Genomic DNA, 14,961 nt, shown 5'->3' on the forward strand with positions numbered 1-14,961 from the left:
GTTTTTTTATTTAGGCGACACGTCCCCCCAAAACAGCTGTGTCTATGTCATGATGACAAATCGTGGATATGAAGGAGAACGATGCGAAATTGTGAGAGCGGCTATGGGTAGGATAAGGCAAAAGCACAGCAAATCCCACGACATTATGTATCCAATTTCCACTCTAAGGTGACAAAATGTATACCGAATTATGCCCGTGGAGAGACCTCTCTGCGCTCAGTGACAGTTATCTCAGAATTCAGGACACTGCAACTTTACGGGTCTGCAGGTTTCGGTCTGCCGCTGCGTGTAGATACACTTTAAGCTGGATAGGACCACCTCTGCTTGGGTATAGTAGACCAGTGAGGTATGCGTTTTACATGCGACACGACTTTTCTTTTTCAGATATCCGCTTTTGAGCCACGGCCCCGCTAGCTGCTTGATGGCGGTGGCCAGCGTTTGGTTGAATACTTAGATTTGCTAGCACTGTGTACTGAGCAGTCACGATCGGAGTTACTCTTTACAGCCAATATGGGCATGGCTCAATATTTTCACAATCGGCTCTTTAATGAGGGGTCCCGGTCAATGTTCTTAGGTCAAGAAATTTAATTATCGACCCAAGGAGGACTTCAAGTTGAGGCTTGCCAGTGAGCTCACGCGAGGGGACTCATAAACAGTGTCCTAGAACACAATAACAATTATATCCATGCTGTCAACTTCGTAAATAAGCTCCTAGATTAAAATGGGCTTATTTCACTGCGGTGGTGGAACGCAGCGATCTGCAGACAGGTTGAGGTCTGACATGGGAATTCAATAACTCATGTTCAAGGAGATGGCTGTAGAATGTGCCATTTCCCCACCACTGAGGAAAAGCATGTGCATTTCCAGCAGCACCGAATACAGCCTAGAACATTGTATGATAAGCTAACACTGCTTCAGTCTAACCACAGAATTACTCACAAAATTCAAAATAAACATAACCACTTGGGTGCCACCATCCATGGCAGCGGCAACAATGTAGCTGCAACGAAAGTGCGTTTAAGTGCTAACGCGTTAGTGGGGGCTTCGAATGCACGTACTTGTACTTCACAAACCAACGCGGATAACGTGTGCGTACCCACCACTGTACGAAGATCCCAATCGCCATAGTTGTGCTATATTTGGGCACATAAGCGAAGTCGGAAAGGACTGGACACAAAAAAACTTACTTTACTTGGGTGTTAACCCCAACTGCCAACCAACATGAATACTGGTACAATCAGAACTACAGTCAATGTCAGTCCAGTGTAGACATCAGACTCACAAGCATAATGATAGATGTATTGAAGTGTTCAAAACCGGCTTTTGGCCAAATGCGATACTGTCCAAAGCGGATCAATCCGTCGGCCAGACAAGCCGCCAAGGACGATCCACTCACCGCGATATAAAATGGTAAAGGAAGGAAGACCCCAATTACAAGCGATAGAGGCACCATATGATATGTAGCGTGCGGGCTGAACATATGCGGAGCAAGAGCTCCCCAAGCAATAGCATTAGCTGACCACCCTCGTGTCAGTATAGTGATTGGAACTCGAGAAGTAGAAAGCTCACAATTATATCCTTGCGCGTTCTGGCCGGACCAGAGACTATTTGAAGTTAGATATTTGAAGTTGGAATCTTCGCGAGCAGCTCACCGAGTCCCGGAGATGGACAAAAGTGCTGTATCAATGGAGGTGAGTCCAAACCGGGGCGGAGAAAGGTATTCAGTAGGCGCACCTGGTCTCTGTGCGTCGATGATAGATAGCATCATAACGTCTGGAGTTGCTCAATGCTCAATTTACATGTCAAAAGCCTAGAGGTGGAGATGATACATACAATTCAAGAGCGCCCCAATAACAGTGCCTGAAACATATTTTGAATACGAGGATCAATTGTCCTTCAACAAGCCAGAGACAGAGAGAGAAAACGTTACTCACCAGACATCTGCATACAGAAAGTCACCCGAGGCGCCAACTTGACGTATTGACCCAGCTTCAGATCAGATAAGAAAGCGATACCTTGCGTGATGGGTTGTCCTCCATACAATGCACCGTACATGTTTGCGACAGGATTTCCAGGAACCATATATGCTATAAAAGGGTGAGAAGAGTATTGCGATTAAGCTAAGCCTGTCGTATGCACCGGTGATCATCTCGAAAAAGCCTGCAGCATTGCTGGAAAACCCGATCGTCGCAGCCAATGTGCCATACAACGCGCACAAGATGAAACCGATGAACAGAAGCACCGTGAGAGCCCACCATGGCAATCCAGACTTTCCAGTATAATTGGCTGCGAAAATATTTAGCAACACGGAGCTGCCGGTATTCCAGGATTGACTGACTTGCTTGTGCCATCCCATAGGCCCCAAATAGTACAATTATGTACCACCAACGAGGAATCTGTTTGTATATCTTCATTCTCTCATAGTGCTGAAGAGTATTTCATCTCTATCAACGACAAACCAGACTGATATTTGAGGATAACTCACCACATCGTGAATGAGATATGAGGACTTATTCCAAGGGTTGAGCGAGACAATAAATGGCTTCAGATCGTCGTAGTGCCAGACAGCAACATGGGTCAGAAGTGCACCCAAGGATAAGTTTGCCGTAATCAGTCCGAGTGCATTGGTGGCAGCGAAATAGGCAGGCTATTCGGGTAAAGCAGACTTCAGTCATGACCTATCATCTCTCGAAACTCTGACGTACCCCGAGCTCCTTGTACTTGTTCGGATCAAATTTGCCGTTAGTCAACAGAGCAGTCTGATCATACTCTGTTCCATTCTCTGCCTGGGAGTACAAAAATGTCAGTTCTGCCTTCTGTCCAGTAAGAGCAAACATACAAAGATAGCCTGGCTCATGAATGGGAAGTTCTGTGCCTTCCACAAATTACCCCAGTAGACCGCCGACATCAAGATATAGGTGAAGCAAATCCCAATATACGCGTTAATTTGAAACCAGAGCGGCTGCCACATTGAGGAGCTCCCGATATAGTTCCAGTCGAAGCACAACGCGAGCAGGCCCATGCCTTCGTTGTTGTCTGCTCCACCAAAGATGTTCCTGATAACTGCACTGTGGTTATCGGCCAAGCAGAACACGGATACCCCAGTGAGGAGAGGGAAAATCCCTGATGAAGTGACTCGTTAGGGTGCGATTACAAACCAACGACAGTGGACGAGACATACATTCGGGAACAATCTCCCAGCAGAAAAGGATTGCGAATATTGTCCAAAATAGGCGTACGCGCTTGGAGGTCATCTGGCTGTCGAAATGCAAGGCCTGGAAAAGATTGGCCGTGTAAACTGGATATGGACTCAATGGCGTGTACTACAGGGATGGTATGCTGACATACTGTTCGAGGGCCAGAAGCACTTGGTCGGTTTCACAAGAACGTCTTGCAAAAGACCAGCATATCCATAGCCTATCAACTGTGAGCCAATCAAAGTGAAGATTGCAATGCCCGCATTCTATTAGACGGATAGTCAGTACAATATTTCATATTTTCCATAAAAGAAAAAAGCACCATGTTGTTGTCGTAAAATACTGCCCATCGTGTAAGCCATAATTAAATAATTCGTGTGAGAGACATTGTGCGTACGTGCTTGAACAGAGATCACTTGAATCGCAGTTGCGGAAGTGGACGCAGTTGAGGTCATAATGACGATCGCAACATGCTCCTTTACTTAAGTACAGTTAATCACCAAGCGGATCTGTGTGAAATGAATTTACTCGCTGTTGAATGGTCCAGGATTGAGCCACCGGAATAGCCCCCTCGAGGGCAAGAGCATGTGCATAGCGTTACCAAACCAATATGAAAGTACGAGCAGAAGTAGAATGGAAACTAAGAGCGTCTGCGGCTTGAAGTAGTAGATCTGAGCAAGGACGCTACGAAAACTTAGCAAGGAGCTAGCGATTGAAAGGACATACTTACGCGCCGAACGCTGAGAAGCCGAGCCCTAGGAAGACCGTCCGAAAGGTAACCGCTGGGAGCTCGGGATCATCCCTCGCCGACAGGACCTAGTAGACAAAACTCTATAGCCAAATAATCATGCTGCATGATGTATAGCCGCACTTTCGTTGCCACTTCATATGCTGCCTCGACGCGATATTCACCCTCTTCGGCTGTGTCATTCTTGATCCTGTCCTCGAGCTCGTCTGCCTCCTTGAGTTTCTGGACGTCGATGACATCAAGTTGATCTTGATCTTGATCCTTCTCGAGCGAAGACTTCTCGTCATCGTACATGGGCAGCTGCGGAGCAGGAGACATGATGCAGACCGAAGAAGGGGGATCCTCCTACAAAGTCGAGATACCCACCAGTCCGGCGCCCTGCTTTTGAATGCAAGGATGTGTGCCAGGAACTCTGGAGGAGATAAAAGATAGAAGACATGACATGTGGCCTCCCGTCAAGATAGCGTTGGACTCAAGGAGCGCCATGGTTCTCCAATGCCAACTTAGGGCTCCCAGCTATCGTGCTTATCAGAGCAAGCTACAGCTCCGTGGTTCTTTCAGCATTTATCCAGAGATCACACGGGCGACGTACAAATATAACCAAAATCCTTGCACCGAATGCAGCACATGGACGACCAACAATCCGAGGCAGAAATCGCAACATGGAGGATGTGGCTGAGGCTGCGGACGGGAGGATTGTTAGAAGCGCTCATATGGATAAAATCAAAATGGCTATTTTGCTGCCGCTGCCGCGGTGCGCGCTTAAAGCGAGATGCTAAGGGTCAGCCCAACGTGGGTCCGAGGCCGTAAAGGTCGGTCACGCATTGACTCTGATCCCACGGGCTGGGTCAATGGGTCTGGCCCAGCCGTAATACCACCACTGTACTTGACAGTGCACCCAATAGTGCTCGCCTTAGATGATACCACGTGACCCTTTGAAAGGTGCCATGGCTCGCATGACAGTGATGGCGTCTTCAGCGCGCCACATATGGCCATGTGAGTTCTACACAAGAAATTCAAGTAGTAATTGTCTCACTTGCAGAATGTGCACCATCATATGAACTCTTTCACTCACCCCGTCTGGTTTTGCTGATCCCGAGATTTTAAGTATGCCAAAATTTGTCGGCTAGGACTGAACATTCTCCTGCTCACGCTGTATGCCACATTGACTTGAAAAACGTAAGTTAGCAAATAGTTGACGGGACTTGCGTCAAATGAAATGACGACCAACTGTCACCCCATCCTGAATACAATAATCTCTATGATCATGGAGCAATGATGCTATAAGTAAATTCCAACGATACCGAACATTTCGTATACGTCGCTCGAAATCTGATGTCTACGTACTCTTGGCAGTCAGGCCACCCACCCCCAGAGTCCCACCTGTCCCCCATTGGTTGCGTTTGCGACTAGCCTTATCAACAATCCGCTAGCTATCTGTCGCTCATGCGTCCAGCTGCAGGCGATGGATTTGTCCAATAGACGCTAACTTGTCCGCATGCATATGAGCAAAGGACAGAATTCTCGTGCTGAACTTGATATCTAGCCCGGTATCACGAGTTAGTGTTCAGCGCTCAGTAGTTAGCTCTTACTAACAAGAACGCTTGATTTCGAGCTTTATAAAGTTTGAACAATATGCGTTGACGACTGAGCCGCGCGTGCTACGTAACGTAAAGGATATACTAACTAATATACACCGGTTCGTGAAAGGTCATTATGGTACAATCTTCCAAAAAAAACATGAAAATATTACATTGCCAACGTGCATCTGGGAAATGGAAGAATGAAAGTATCATCATTCCAAGCCCAAGACAAACGTGCATCCCATAAGCCCGAATGGTATCACAGTCCATGTCTGCAGCAGTCTTGTACTATCGCGTACCCTGCACCCAAAGTGAAAATCATGCTGATGCTTTTTCGTTAAAGTCCTTTTCATCCGCGCGCACTTCCGTGGGGTGAGTGATATGCTCCTGAAGATTCTCTCCATCAAAGAGCGCAGCAATCTCCTCCAGCGCTAGGTTCTTCGTCTCGACGATCATGAAGTACAAGAATACGAACTCGAAAGCAATCCAGCAAACATATACGATCTAATAAAAACGGTCAACCAGGAACACAGGGCCCATATGATACAACGACGTACATAGTACTTCCATGCGATGTTCTGAAGCGCGATGGGATTCACATACTGGTTGAAAACGAGAGCGACGGAGACGGTGAAGTTGAACACATTGAAGCCCTTCGCACGGAGAGAGAACGGTAAGATCTCAACGGTATAAGATACAATGAGGGGAGTGAATGCGATGCTAATTGACATGTTAACATCATCATGAACGATAACAGACCACAGTACTCACTCGTAGAAAGCGTAGAAGAGGAAGATGAACGCGATGACCGCGTGCGCTGCGGCTGTGTCTTGAGTAATCGCGAACCGGGCAGAGCAAATGGTTTGCAGCGTAAAGAAGACGAGCATCCCCGCTGCAGACGTCAAGAATAGGAGCCTGCGACCGAGGCGCTCTACAAGGAACGAGGCCAACACGGCCCAGAACAAGTTCCAGATGGCTAAAATGCTAGACGAGCGATACTGATTGAGCTCCAACGCCGGCGATATAGTGAGCGAACTTACCCGGTAATCAGCAGCTGGATCGTCTGGTTGGTAATACCGATGGTGTCGAATACCTTGGACAGGTAGTACGATACAAGGCCGTTACCGGACCACTGCGAGAACCAAGCAATCGCAACGATAATTATCATACGCCTTCGGTTACCTTTCGTCGTAACGAGTGACTTCCAACCGATGTTCTTGGCAGCTACAGTGCCGGAAAACCGTCAGTCCTCAGGCCAATGAAAAGGGTATAGGGACATACAGTCGCGATCAAGCTGGATAGCTGCCTTGATCTCTTCGAACTCGTATTGCACGAGAGGATCTTGATCATCGCCATCTGCGTGATAGTAGGCAAGGACTTTGAGACCCTCCTGTTCTCTGCCCTTTGCAATGAGCCAACGTGGGCTCTCTGGCGCGAGAAGGACAAGGAAGAACTGGAAGAGGGACGGGAGACCCTGCATGACAGAGGGAATGCGCCATGACCAAGTGTTTCCGATGTACTGCGTGCCAAACGTTGTCCACGAGGCGCTTCAAAGGCGAGCCAGTGAATTACAGCGCCGGAAAATCAGTACCATAAGAAGACATACACGATGTTACCGGAGTACCAAAGTGAATTGTAAAGCGAGGTCAATTGTGCACGATACCTCGGGTACGCAATTTCGGTGACAAGCAATGGAGCAGCATTTGCTAGAAGCAGAGGACCAGCTGAAGACCACTGGTAGTATATATAGCATAAACTCACTTGCGAATGTCAGACCAAAACCAATGCAGAAACGGGCACCGATAAACATGTTTAGGTTTTGTGCCGCGGTTTGGAGGGCGACACCAACTAGCATGATGGCGGCACCAATCCATATTGTGAGTCGCCGGCCGATGCCATCAGTAAGGTATGGTGCGAAGGGGTATGCGGCGAGGGATCCGATGTTCTACAGTATTGACAGAGAGTGAGGTCACTCTATTGACTCAGATGTATGTTGTCTACCTGAATGGCATTGAGGAGACCGAGAGTAGACCCCTGAGGGGTGTGGAAGTATTTTTCCCATGTGCCTAGTGACTGAAAACTATTCATCAAACTGCCATCGAACCCGTTCACAGACGACGTGATGAGCCTAAAAGGGGGAAAAAACTTCCAGAATGAGTATTGCGGATAGCGGCAAAGAACTCACAGGAGGACAATCCATGCATGGAGGGTGATGATTCTACCGTGCCACTATAAGCCTCGACAGCATGACGAGAAGCGAAGAAAACGAGACTCACCGCCGGTTGTTGTACCACTGCCGCTTGGGGTCCAAGAACTTCTCGTAATTCGGAGCATGCGCGCCATTTGATTGAGTTGCTACGGGACCAGCACCCATCGTGGGGAGATCACTTGTGTGCGGAAAAAGAGGGAGGTGCCACAATAGACAGGCTAGCGAACAGGGACGCTTTCATGGAGGCTTTATAGGCGAAGATGGACAGCAGCACAGAGTAGGTTCACGTCCGAGTCGGGGTGGGGCATGTGATGCAGAAATGGAAGAATTTCCCCAGAAATTTCCCGTCTTGCTTCCCACATTTCCCCGCAGCATCGGGTCAAACAACACTCCACTATGATCTCTGGCTGGGTCGAAACCTTGAATCAGGAACCATTGCATATTGGTTCACCGGCCATAGCTGATCAGCTGGGCACAGCGGGAGCTATGCATACCCCTGCCATTTGCACCTGTATCAGGCAAATAACAAGCGAGGCACCACCACTAAGTCTGCGAGGGTCCACTTCGGTTCAAGGATCAGGAGGGGGACAGGTGCCGTCACAAAACCGAAACCCACCAGTGCAGTCTAGCCACATATCGACGTGCTTCCAGCCCGGCGGCGTGAGACGGTGAGACCTGCGGATTCTGACGCTAGATCCCTGCACATCGGATGTACTTGCCCTGTCGGTCATTGAGGGCCTCCAGGAGCAGCTCAAGGTTCCTTGGCCCTTGGCAGCCCCCCACATGCTACCTCGTCCGGCGAGTAGTGGGCTAGCTGCGGAGTTTGGAACATCCCTTGGCCAGAAGCGCTATGAACAGACAAACTTTTCAAGCCAAGGTGATGCTGATGGCCCCGGTGGCATGCGCAGCACTTTAATTCGACTGTTGCTAAATCGAGACAGAAGTGCGAGAATTTACGAAGCACAGATCGAACGGGCGCTATGTGGTCCTACGCCCACGTCGGCTCGTTGGGAAAGATAAGTCGCTGCTGGACACATTCGCCGCGAGAACAAGGTCGCAGAGGGGAGCTCAGCGGCATTCATGGTGTTGCCAAACACGGAAGGGTCTTCCTGAATTGCTGGAGTGTGCCGTTCGGCATGAGTTCGATGCGATCTCATTCGGGGCGCTCGGTGTCCCCGACATCATGTGGAGGTCGTCCGTGTCGGCAATTGATGAAAATGTAGATGGTCTGTCTGACATGATGGCGTCAGGCATCTCACGGCTACGGTACAAAGACTGTACATCACACGTGAAACTGACGCTAGCAGCGGGGACGCCGGATCTCGACGAACAGGGACCCGAGCTCATAAGAACGAAGCAGATGTGAAAGCGGATGTCCATTTTGTTCACTGACGCCAACTCTGGGCGAGACACAGACGTGAAAATGTGCGAAATAACGTGACGATGACCACTGCACTATTAAACAGAAAAAAGTGGTCGTGTCCGCAGTCCAATACACGGTTGCGGTGATTACGGGTGCCGTGGGTATGTGTAGCACAGTTGTCCTGGTGATTATTCACGTGCCCGGTTCGAACATTATGTCGTTCACCTGCGACTGCTGTCAGTGAAGCTTACTACCTGCATATGATGGACCACTCATCGGTACAGAAGCTGTTCGAGTTGTGACAATAGCGTGGTGGAGCTCAGCCGGGCATGAGATGCAAGACCCGAAGGGCCGAAGCGACCGATATCGACCACTAAGGAAGAGACCTCTAAGCGGAGACTTGTAGTATACTACCGGCCCCGCAGGTGGTCGTATGCTATAAATAGCCTGTGAATATTTATACAGGTTCTGTTAGACAGTTGTCAAGTACCAATGACAACAATAAACGCAGACATACGAGGTGAGACCGCATTCCACCTTGGAGCATTCGATGACCAGTTTCCTGTGCTGGTGATGGTAGGATCCGGTAGCTGAGTCGGTTGACACACCACTCTCTTCCGCTGCTACCAACAATGAAATCGATAGCGTCAAGCTGACTAGCCCTTAGTGGGCAACAGACACAACTCGTCGTTTTGTCTGAGAGTACCAGTACTCGCGCTAATGTGGCGTCTTTCGCGTACAAGCAAGGTGTTAGTGCATGATCGACAATCTGCGCGTGTATGGGGTGTGGGGATGATCGAAGTGCCATTGCGTCATAGACAGCCACATCGGCCCGAGCCGCCCAGTCGCCACTGATCTGCCTCCGTCGCCGTCCTAGTGTCGCCGGCCGCCCCGAAGCAGGCCCGCCGACGTCGACGTCGACAGCGTCCTTGTTCAAGTTTACCACCACCAACACAAACTGCAGTCTTCCAGGTCATGATACGCTCTGTGTTTTCCTCTACAAGGATCGTAAGGAATTATGGGACGAAATTGAGTGCGCACCCTGCTCAAATTCCTGGGACAGCCCCTCAGCCAGTCAGTCAAGGGGGTAGCCTCACCGTGAGCCATATCATCTTGTTCGCCACGCCTGAAGCCCATACAGACACAGACAATGCTTGCTGGAATGTCGGTTGTCGCAGCAGGCCTCATTGGATTTTACTTCGCGCAGTTTCATGTCCAGGGTAAGCGTAACCCTGCAGAAGTAAAGAATCTGTCAGAGGTACCCACCTGTGCGTCCCTATCCCCTCCGATCCCATGAGCCAGCTTTTGACGAGTTCTGTCGGCACCGTAGGGCAATTGCGCCACGCCCAACAACAGCCTGGGACCGTGCCGCCCAATCCTGCTAAAGATTCTCACAACTTCGCGCACCAGATGCCCGATCATGAGCCTAAGCCAACTCGTCTACCTCTTCCGGGAAAGGAGGGAGAGGCAGGAGGCATCGTTGCAGAGGCGCTGACGATGTCGAGCGTAAGCCACACTATAATCTACGAATGCGACGGTTTGTGCTGATCGTAGTATGCCCCTCTCGACACAGGGGAAAGGCTCGGACGAGACCCAGAATCATTCCAACCATATCGCACAGCCGGCGCCGACAAAGAGGAAGAATGATGCGGGGAAAACATATACTAAGGCGCGTGCTGTTTTTGGTACCAACCGCCAGCCAGTGTGTGAGAGCTGAGATATTTTACATGTGTGTAGAATTCAGACTTCAAAGACGGATACAAGAGGAACTGAACATCACGCACCGTCTATGTTCCCGAGAATGGCAGGTTACTTCTGATAGCGTGTGCAGCCTGTTTGTTCTCTGGGAAAAGTCGATATGACAGCGTACTAGTAGGTATTAATGTACTCAAAGCGATTATTAAAACTCGTTGCACTTGTAGCATGTAGTTGGTTTGGTTCCTTATTCGCTGGCTTGGTACCCGATAAAACATGCAGTGCGTGTATCTGAGGCATCTAGGGGGGCTGGGAAACAGCGCAGTCAGTCGCGTTCGTGGCCACCGGTATTGGATATTTGATGTCGCTTGGTTGAGAAGCCCATGACCAAGACCCGGTAGATTCAATCGCTAGCAGACTCCGTTCGAGCTCCAGCCCGAGGATGAGGGCGCCATCTACCGCGACGGCCAGGGATGTCCACATCACGCAGGGTCAGACCAGTTCCGCCCAGTAACACTTTGCGGCGATTTCTCGGTGTACCTCAGGATATGTGGCGGGCACAACGTCCCTTGGAATTGGTTCAGCAGCTTAGCTAGCACTAGGCTACGACACCGACGTCCATGACCACGAGACGCAAGAGCGGAGGTAGCATGAGGCTTGGCAGGCGCGTTACCCCTTCAGACGCAGATTGGGATAAACTGATGATGAAGAGGAACGCGGGGATCGATGGAGATGAACCCCTTAAAAATCAGAAGATACAGGAGCGATGGTCCGAGACTGGGCTTGATGGGGGAAACGCATACCTGCGTAGACTGTGACGCTACATTTCAAGTTGTTGGCAATAAGTGGCACCGCAAAGAGAGCGCCAGGAAGATGTGACTAAATTGTCGGAAACAATTCTTGGAGTCATAAGTTCCATCTACATAGATCATGATGTCAGCAGGAGTCTACTAGTAGTACAGAAAGCTCATACGGTAGAGACCTGACTAGCCACCAATTAGCTTGCCAGCTGCCGCATGATTGACAGAGCTTGAATGAACACCAGTGGCGCAAACTCATTCAAACAGTCTAAATCTCCGTACCATTTCAATCAGATATCGAGGGGTAATGCCAACATAACGCTGGCCTCAACTTCTTTGCAGCTTCCAGTCCGCCTTGCAGGCTTGACGGACGTCCGAGTCGGAGACTGTCACTCGGGAGTCGGAAGTTGAGCCTTTCGGCGCCTTGGTCACATGGCTGGTACGAGGCAGCACGTGTACGCGTTGTGGTCCTCACGCGTTCCAAACCCTTGAAGGCAGCTCGTCAACACGACGCTCGCTGACCGTTTTGCTTCGGTTCCGCTGACACGACGAGGGAATCTGTTGTGTGGTGCATATCGTCTGTGCAGTGGCTAATACACTATCTTACTTGTCCTCATGAATGCTCGATAAATTGACATCTTCAACGTCATCTATGTTCTCTCCTGTCGACACATCTCAAAATCGCTGGCACACGACTGATCTCCTGCTAATCCCTGAATCAAACGAATCGGCACATTCACGACAATGAGTTCCACGAAAACAATTTCGCAACGCGACAGTACACGAACAGGCAAGACGGCGCGAATGACGCGTTCATCATCTATCATCATCTCTCCCTCCAAACGACGGCGTGTAGACGACCATCTGGCGGTATTCAGCTCATCCAGGGCCACAGTGACCGCACCATCAATACCCGCACCAACAACGGCTGTAGAGTGTACTAGCGCATCTGTAACGCAGCTCGTCGATACGAATGCTCCATTACCGACACCTGCAGAAATATGGAAGTGGACACTCTTGCGGGATGCTGTCGCGCCGTGTTTCGTCAAAGATGTGAGGGATATGCGTGATAGTGGATACAAGGGTGGGTAGAATCCGCCCTCCTCGCCACTTGTGGTAGATAATTTTAGTCTGACCAATTGTTTGAAATGCATCGTGTAACAGAAGCCGAATATTTTTGGCTGGGCCGGGTTCCCTGCAGGACTGTACATCTTGTCGGTCTATTGGTTGGTGTGCAAGTGTACGAGCGTCGAACTATTTACTCATGTGAGTGACATTTTTGCTACGCTGTGCTGTTTGATTTATATGCAAGTGCCAGTGGACGATGGCTCAGGAGTACTTGACTGCGTTCATCCGCATACGGCTCAGTCTGTACCCGTATCCAATCACTTGAGGACCGATCCTCATTCCAGCTCTAGTGCAAATAAGACTTCTACGGCTTCCAAGGCTCCAACACTGGCGTCTGCTGATCGATGCTTTCCTCGTCCACAGCCCACACGCACTTCCGATAATAACCGCTCTTCACTGAACTTATTACAGAAACCTATCGCTCAAGTAGGCACGTCTGTCGGCGTCGTAGGCCGAATAGTAAAGAGAGGCGAAGGGCGGCTTTTGCTAGTTGATGAAATTAGTACGTGATTTCTCAGGTCACGACAATTGCGCCGTGCATAGAAAAGCGGTGCCCGATCACTGACAACAACGGTCAGAACGCCTGTCGGCCGTCTTCCAGCTTTCCATCTGACCCTATGACTTGAGCTCTCGAGCTGACTTGGTGTTTGGCTTGCAGAACCCTGTACATCCCTGAACGATGAACCTTCACACTGGCTCTCCGTAGTCAACTTGCATCGCAGTCGCTATTTTGCGTCCGGGCTAGGGCCATTCCTTATTCCATGCTCCTTAGCTCTTTCGGAACGCATTGAATCAAAAAACGCTGAAATGAGTGATGAAAGCCCTCATAAGGGAAAGGGGAAATGGAGAGCGCCCTTTTTGGCTGGACAAGAATCATCTATCAAAAAAGATGATGTTGCACACAATACGATACTATCCCAACCCCAAACTCCGTCTTCAGTGTTGTCATCTAACGATGGCTCGCCTATCTCTGTTGCCTCATCGTCTTCAAGAGGTCGAAACCCTCAAGTAAGTCAATTCTTACATTTTCTTACCCGAGCGCGAAAATTCACGCTATCTAACATCCTTTGATTTCAGTCCCCTCCTCGTCTTCGATATCCATCACGATTGCATTCACGAGATCTTACCGCGAATACGTTCCGCATTTACCTCAAGCATTACATGGATCATGTGCCTCACACCAGCGCCCGGCGTAGATCTCCTTCGAGCTGCAGATCGGTGTCGCCTTCTCCGTTGCCGCGAAGCGGTCAGCGGATGCACGCTGCCGCTGTACGTGATCGACTGGCTTTTGAGACGCCCAGGAAGCTTGTACAGACCAGGCCCACGAGCCTCGCTAGTGAAGAACAAACCCCGCGCCCCGGGCGGGCCCTCACAGGTGTAACGGACCAGACACCCCGGCCCTCAAGGCTGTCGTCCAGAATAAGCCGGTTGTCTGCAGGTACAGATACAGAGGATGAAGATGGAGGTGGTGGCGATGAAGCAGCCAGAATCTGTGGCTTCACGCTTTCTCATCTCCGACGCGTTCCGGAACTGGCGATGCTCGCCCACCGCGTAGTAGACGCTGAGGGAAGGCGACGTGCCCGAGAGGAACGCAAACGCGCGAACGCGGGACCAAGCCAAAGCAAGGAAAGGGGCAGCAGGAAATTGCAAGAGACGTCGCGAGAGTCGAAAGATACAAAAGTGAAACGTCTCTTCCGCTTTGCCATTCGCCAATTATATGAGGAGGGAAGTATTGTCATCTGGGACGGGCCTGTACGGCCACTGCCCTTGCCTTCTCTGACTCAAGCCTGTGATACGCTATGGAGAACGAACGCCAGCACAAGCACCATATTCTCGACAACTAGCCCTGACACTCAAGTCGAGGACCACGAAGGAGAACTCAGCGATCCTCCTCCTGGAGAAGAGGCATATATTCCGTTGACGCCGGCCTACTTTGCTGGGGTCGTGGAACGCGCCATTCTGGATTTTATGGCGCATGCAGCTGTATCCGCCCAGAATCGCTCACGGGGACGTCCGACCTTTGATCTCCATGCATGTCTCGATGGTCCCCCAGCGCCACCCCCAGGTCCAACGTGCGCAGAGATCCTTGCATGGTTACGCCGTGATGCACGCTGGGCTCGTGTCGGTGATTGGGCTATAGAGGAGACTCTTGAGTGGGCCAAGACAGAGGGAAGGGTGTGGTGCATCGGTAACGGAAGATGGGAGGTTTGCGCTTGAATGCGCTGGCTACTCACAAGA

At 50.2% G+C, this 14,961-nt stretch overlaps 5 protein-coding genes across 5 annotated transcripts; 2 read left to right on the top strand and 3 right to left on the bottom strand.

Annotated features, from left to right (window-relative positions):
• Window positions 1–727: 727 nt before the first annotated feature.
• FIBRA_01614 (uncharacterized protein) lies at window positions 728–3,652 on the bottom strand (the record flags this gene model as incomplete). The annotated part of the gene is made up of 19 exons (XM_012323489.1): window positions 728–883; window positions 940–1,000; window positions 1,059–1,133; window positions 1,188–1,228; window positions 1,283–1,339; window positions 1,397–1,515; window positions 1,570–1,604; window positions 1,653–1,773; window positions 1,834–1,860; window positions 1,935–2,087; window positions 2,140–2,286; window positions 2,339–2,426; window positions 2,486–2,647; window positions 2,706–2,786; window positions 2,840–3,123; window positions 3,182–3,298; window positions 3,349–3,463; window positions 3,520–3,539; window positions 3,595–3,652. 19 exons carry the CDS (start codon window positions 3,650–3,652, stop codon window positions 728–730), a joined length of 1,917 nt encoding a protein of 638 aa, XP_012178879.1.
• Window positions 3,653–3,721: 69 nt separating this feature from the next.
• Window positions 3,722–4,263, bottom strand: FIBRA_01615 (uncharacterized protein; the record flags this gene model as incomplete). Its single annotated transcript, XM_012323490.1, has 3 exons — window positions 3,722–3,881; window positions 3,928–4,013; window positions 4,069–4,263. 3 exons carry the CDS (start codon window positions 4,261–4,263, stop codon window positions 3,722–3,724), a joined length of 441 nt encoding a protein of 146 aa, XP_012178880.1.
• A 1,583-nt stretch (window positions 4,264–5,846) lies between these two features.
• Window positions 5,847–7,902, bottom strand: FIBRA_01616 (uncharacterized protein; the record flags this gene model as incomplete). Its single annotated transcript, XM_012323491.1, has 10 exons — window positions 5,847–6,032; window positions 6,086–6,248; window positions 6,300–6,512; window positions 6,569–6,752; window positions 6,810–7,075; window positions 7,135–7,234; window positions 7,290–7,473; window positions 7,530–7,656; window positions 7,714–7,746; window positions 7,805–7,902. The coding sequence occupies 10 exons, from the start codon at window positions 7,900–7,902 to the stop codon at window positions 5,847–5,849; spliced, it is 1,554 nt and encodes a 517-aa protein (XP_012178881.1).
• Window positions 7,903–10,250: 2,348 nt separating this feature from the next.
• Window positions 10,251–10,817, top strand: FIBRA_01617 (uncharacterized protein; the record flags this gene model as incomplete). The annotated part of the gene is made up of 3 exons (XM_012323492.1): window positions 10,251–10,368; window positions 10,431–10,606; window positions 10,674–10,817. 3 exons carry the CDS (start codon window positions 10,251–10,253, stop codon window positions 10,815–10,817), a joined length of 438 nt encoding a protein of 145 aa, XP_012178882.1.
• Window positions 10,818–13,530: 2,713 nt separating this feature from the next.
• Window positions 13,531–14,940, top strand: FIBRA_01618 (uncharacterized protein; the record flags this gene model as incomplete). Its single annotated transcript, XM_012323493.1, has 2 exons — window positions 13,531–13,731; window positions 13,801–14,940. 2 exons carry the CDS (start codon window positions 13,531–13,533, stop codon window positions 14,938–14,940), a joined length of 1,341 nt encoding a protein of 446 aa, XP_012178883.1.
• Between the last annotated feature and the right edge of the window lie 21 nt (window positions 14,941–14,961).

This window comes from Fibroporia radiculosa (genome assembly GCF_000313525.1).
Source record: "Fibroporia radiculosa TFFH 294 genomic supercontigs, scaffold744, whole genome shotgun sequence".
NCBI classification, from domain to species: Eukaryota; Fungi; Basidiomycota; class Agaricomycetes; order Polyporales; family Fibroporiaceae; genus Fibroporia; species Fibroporia radiculosa.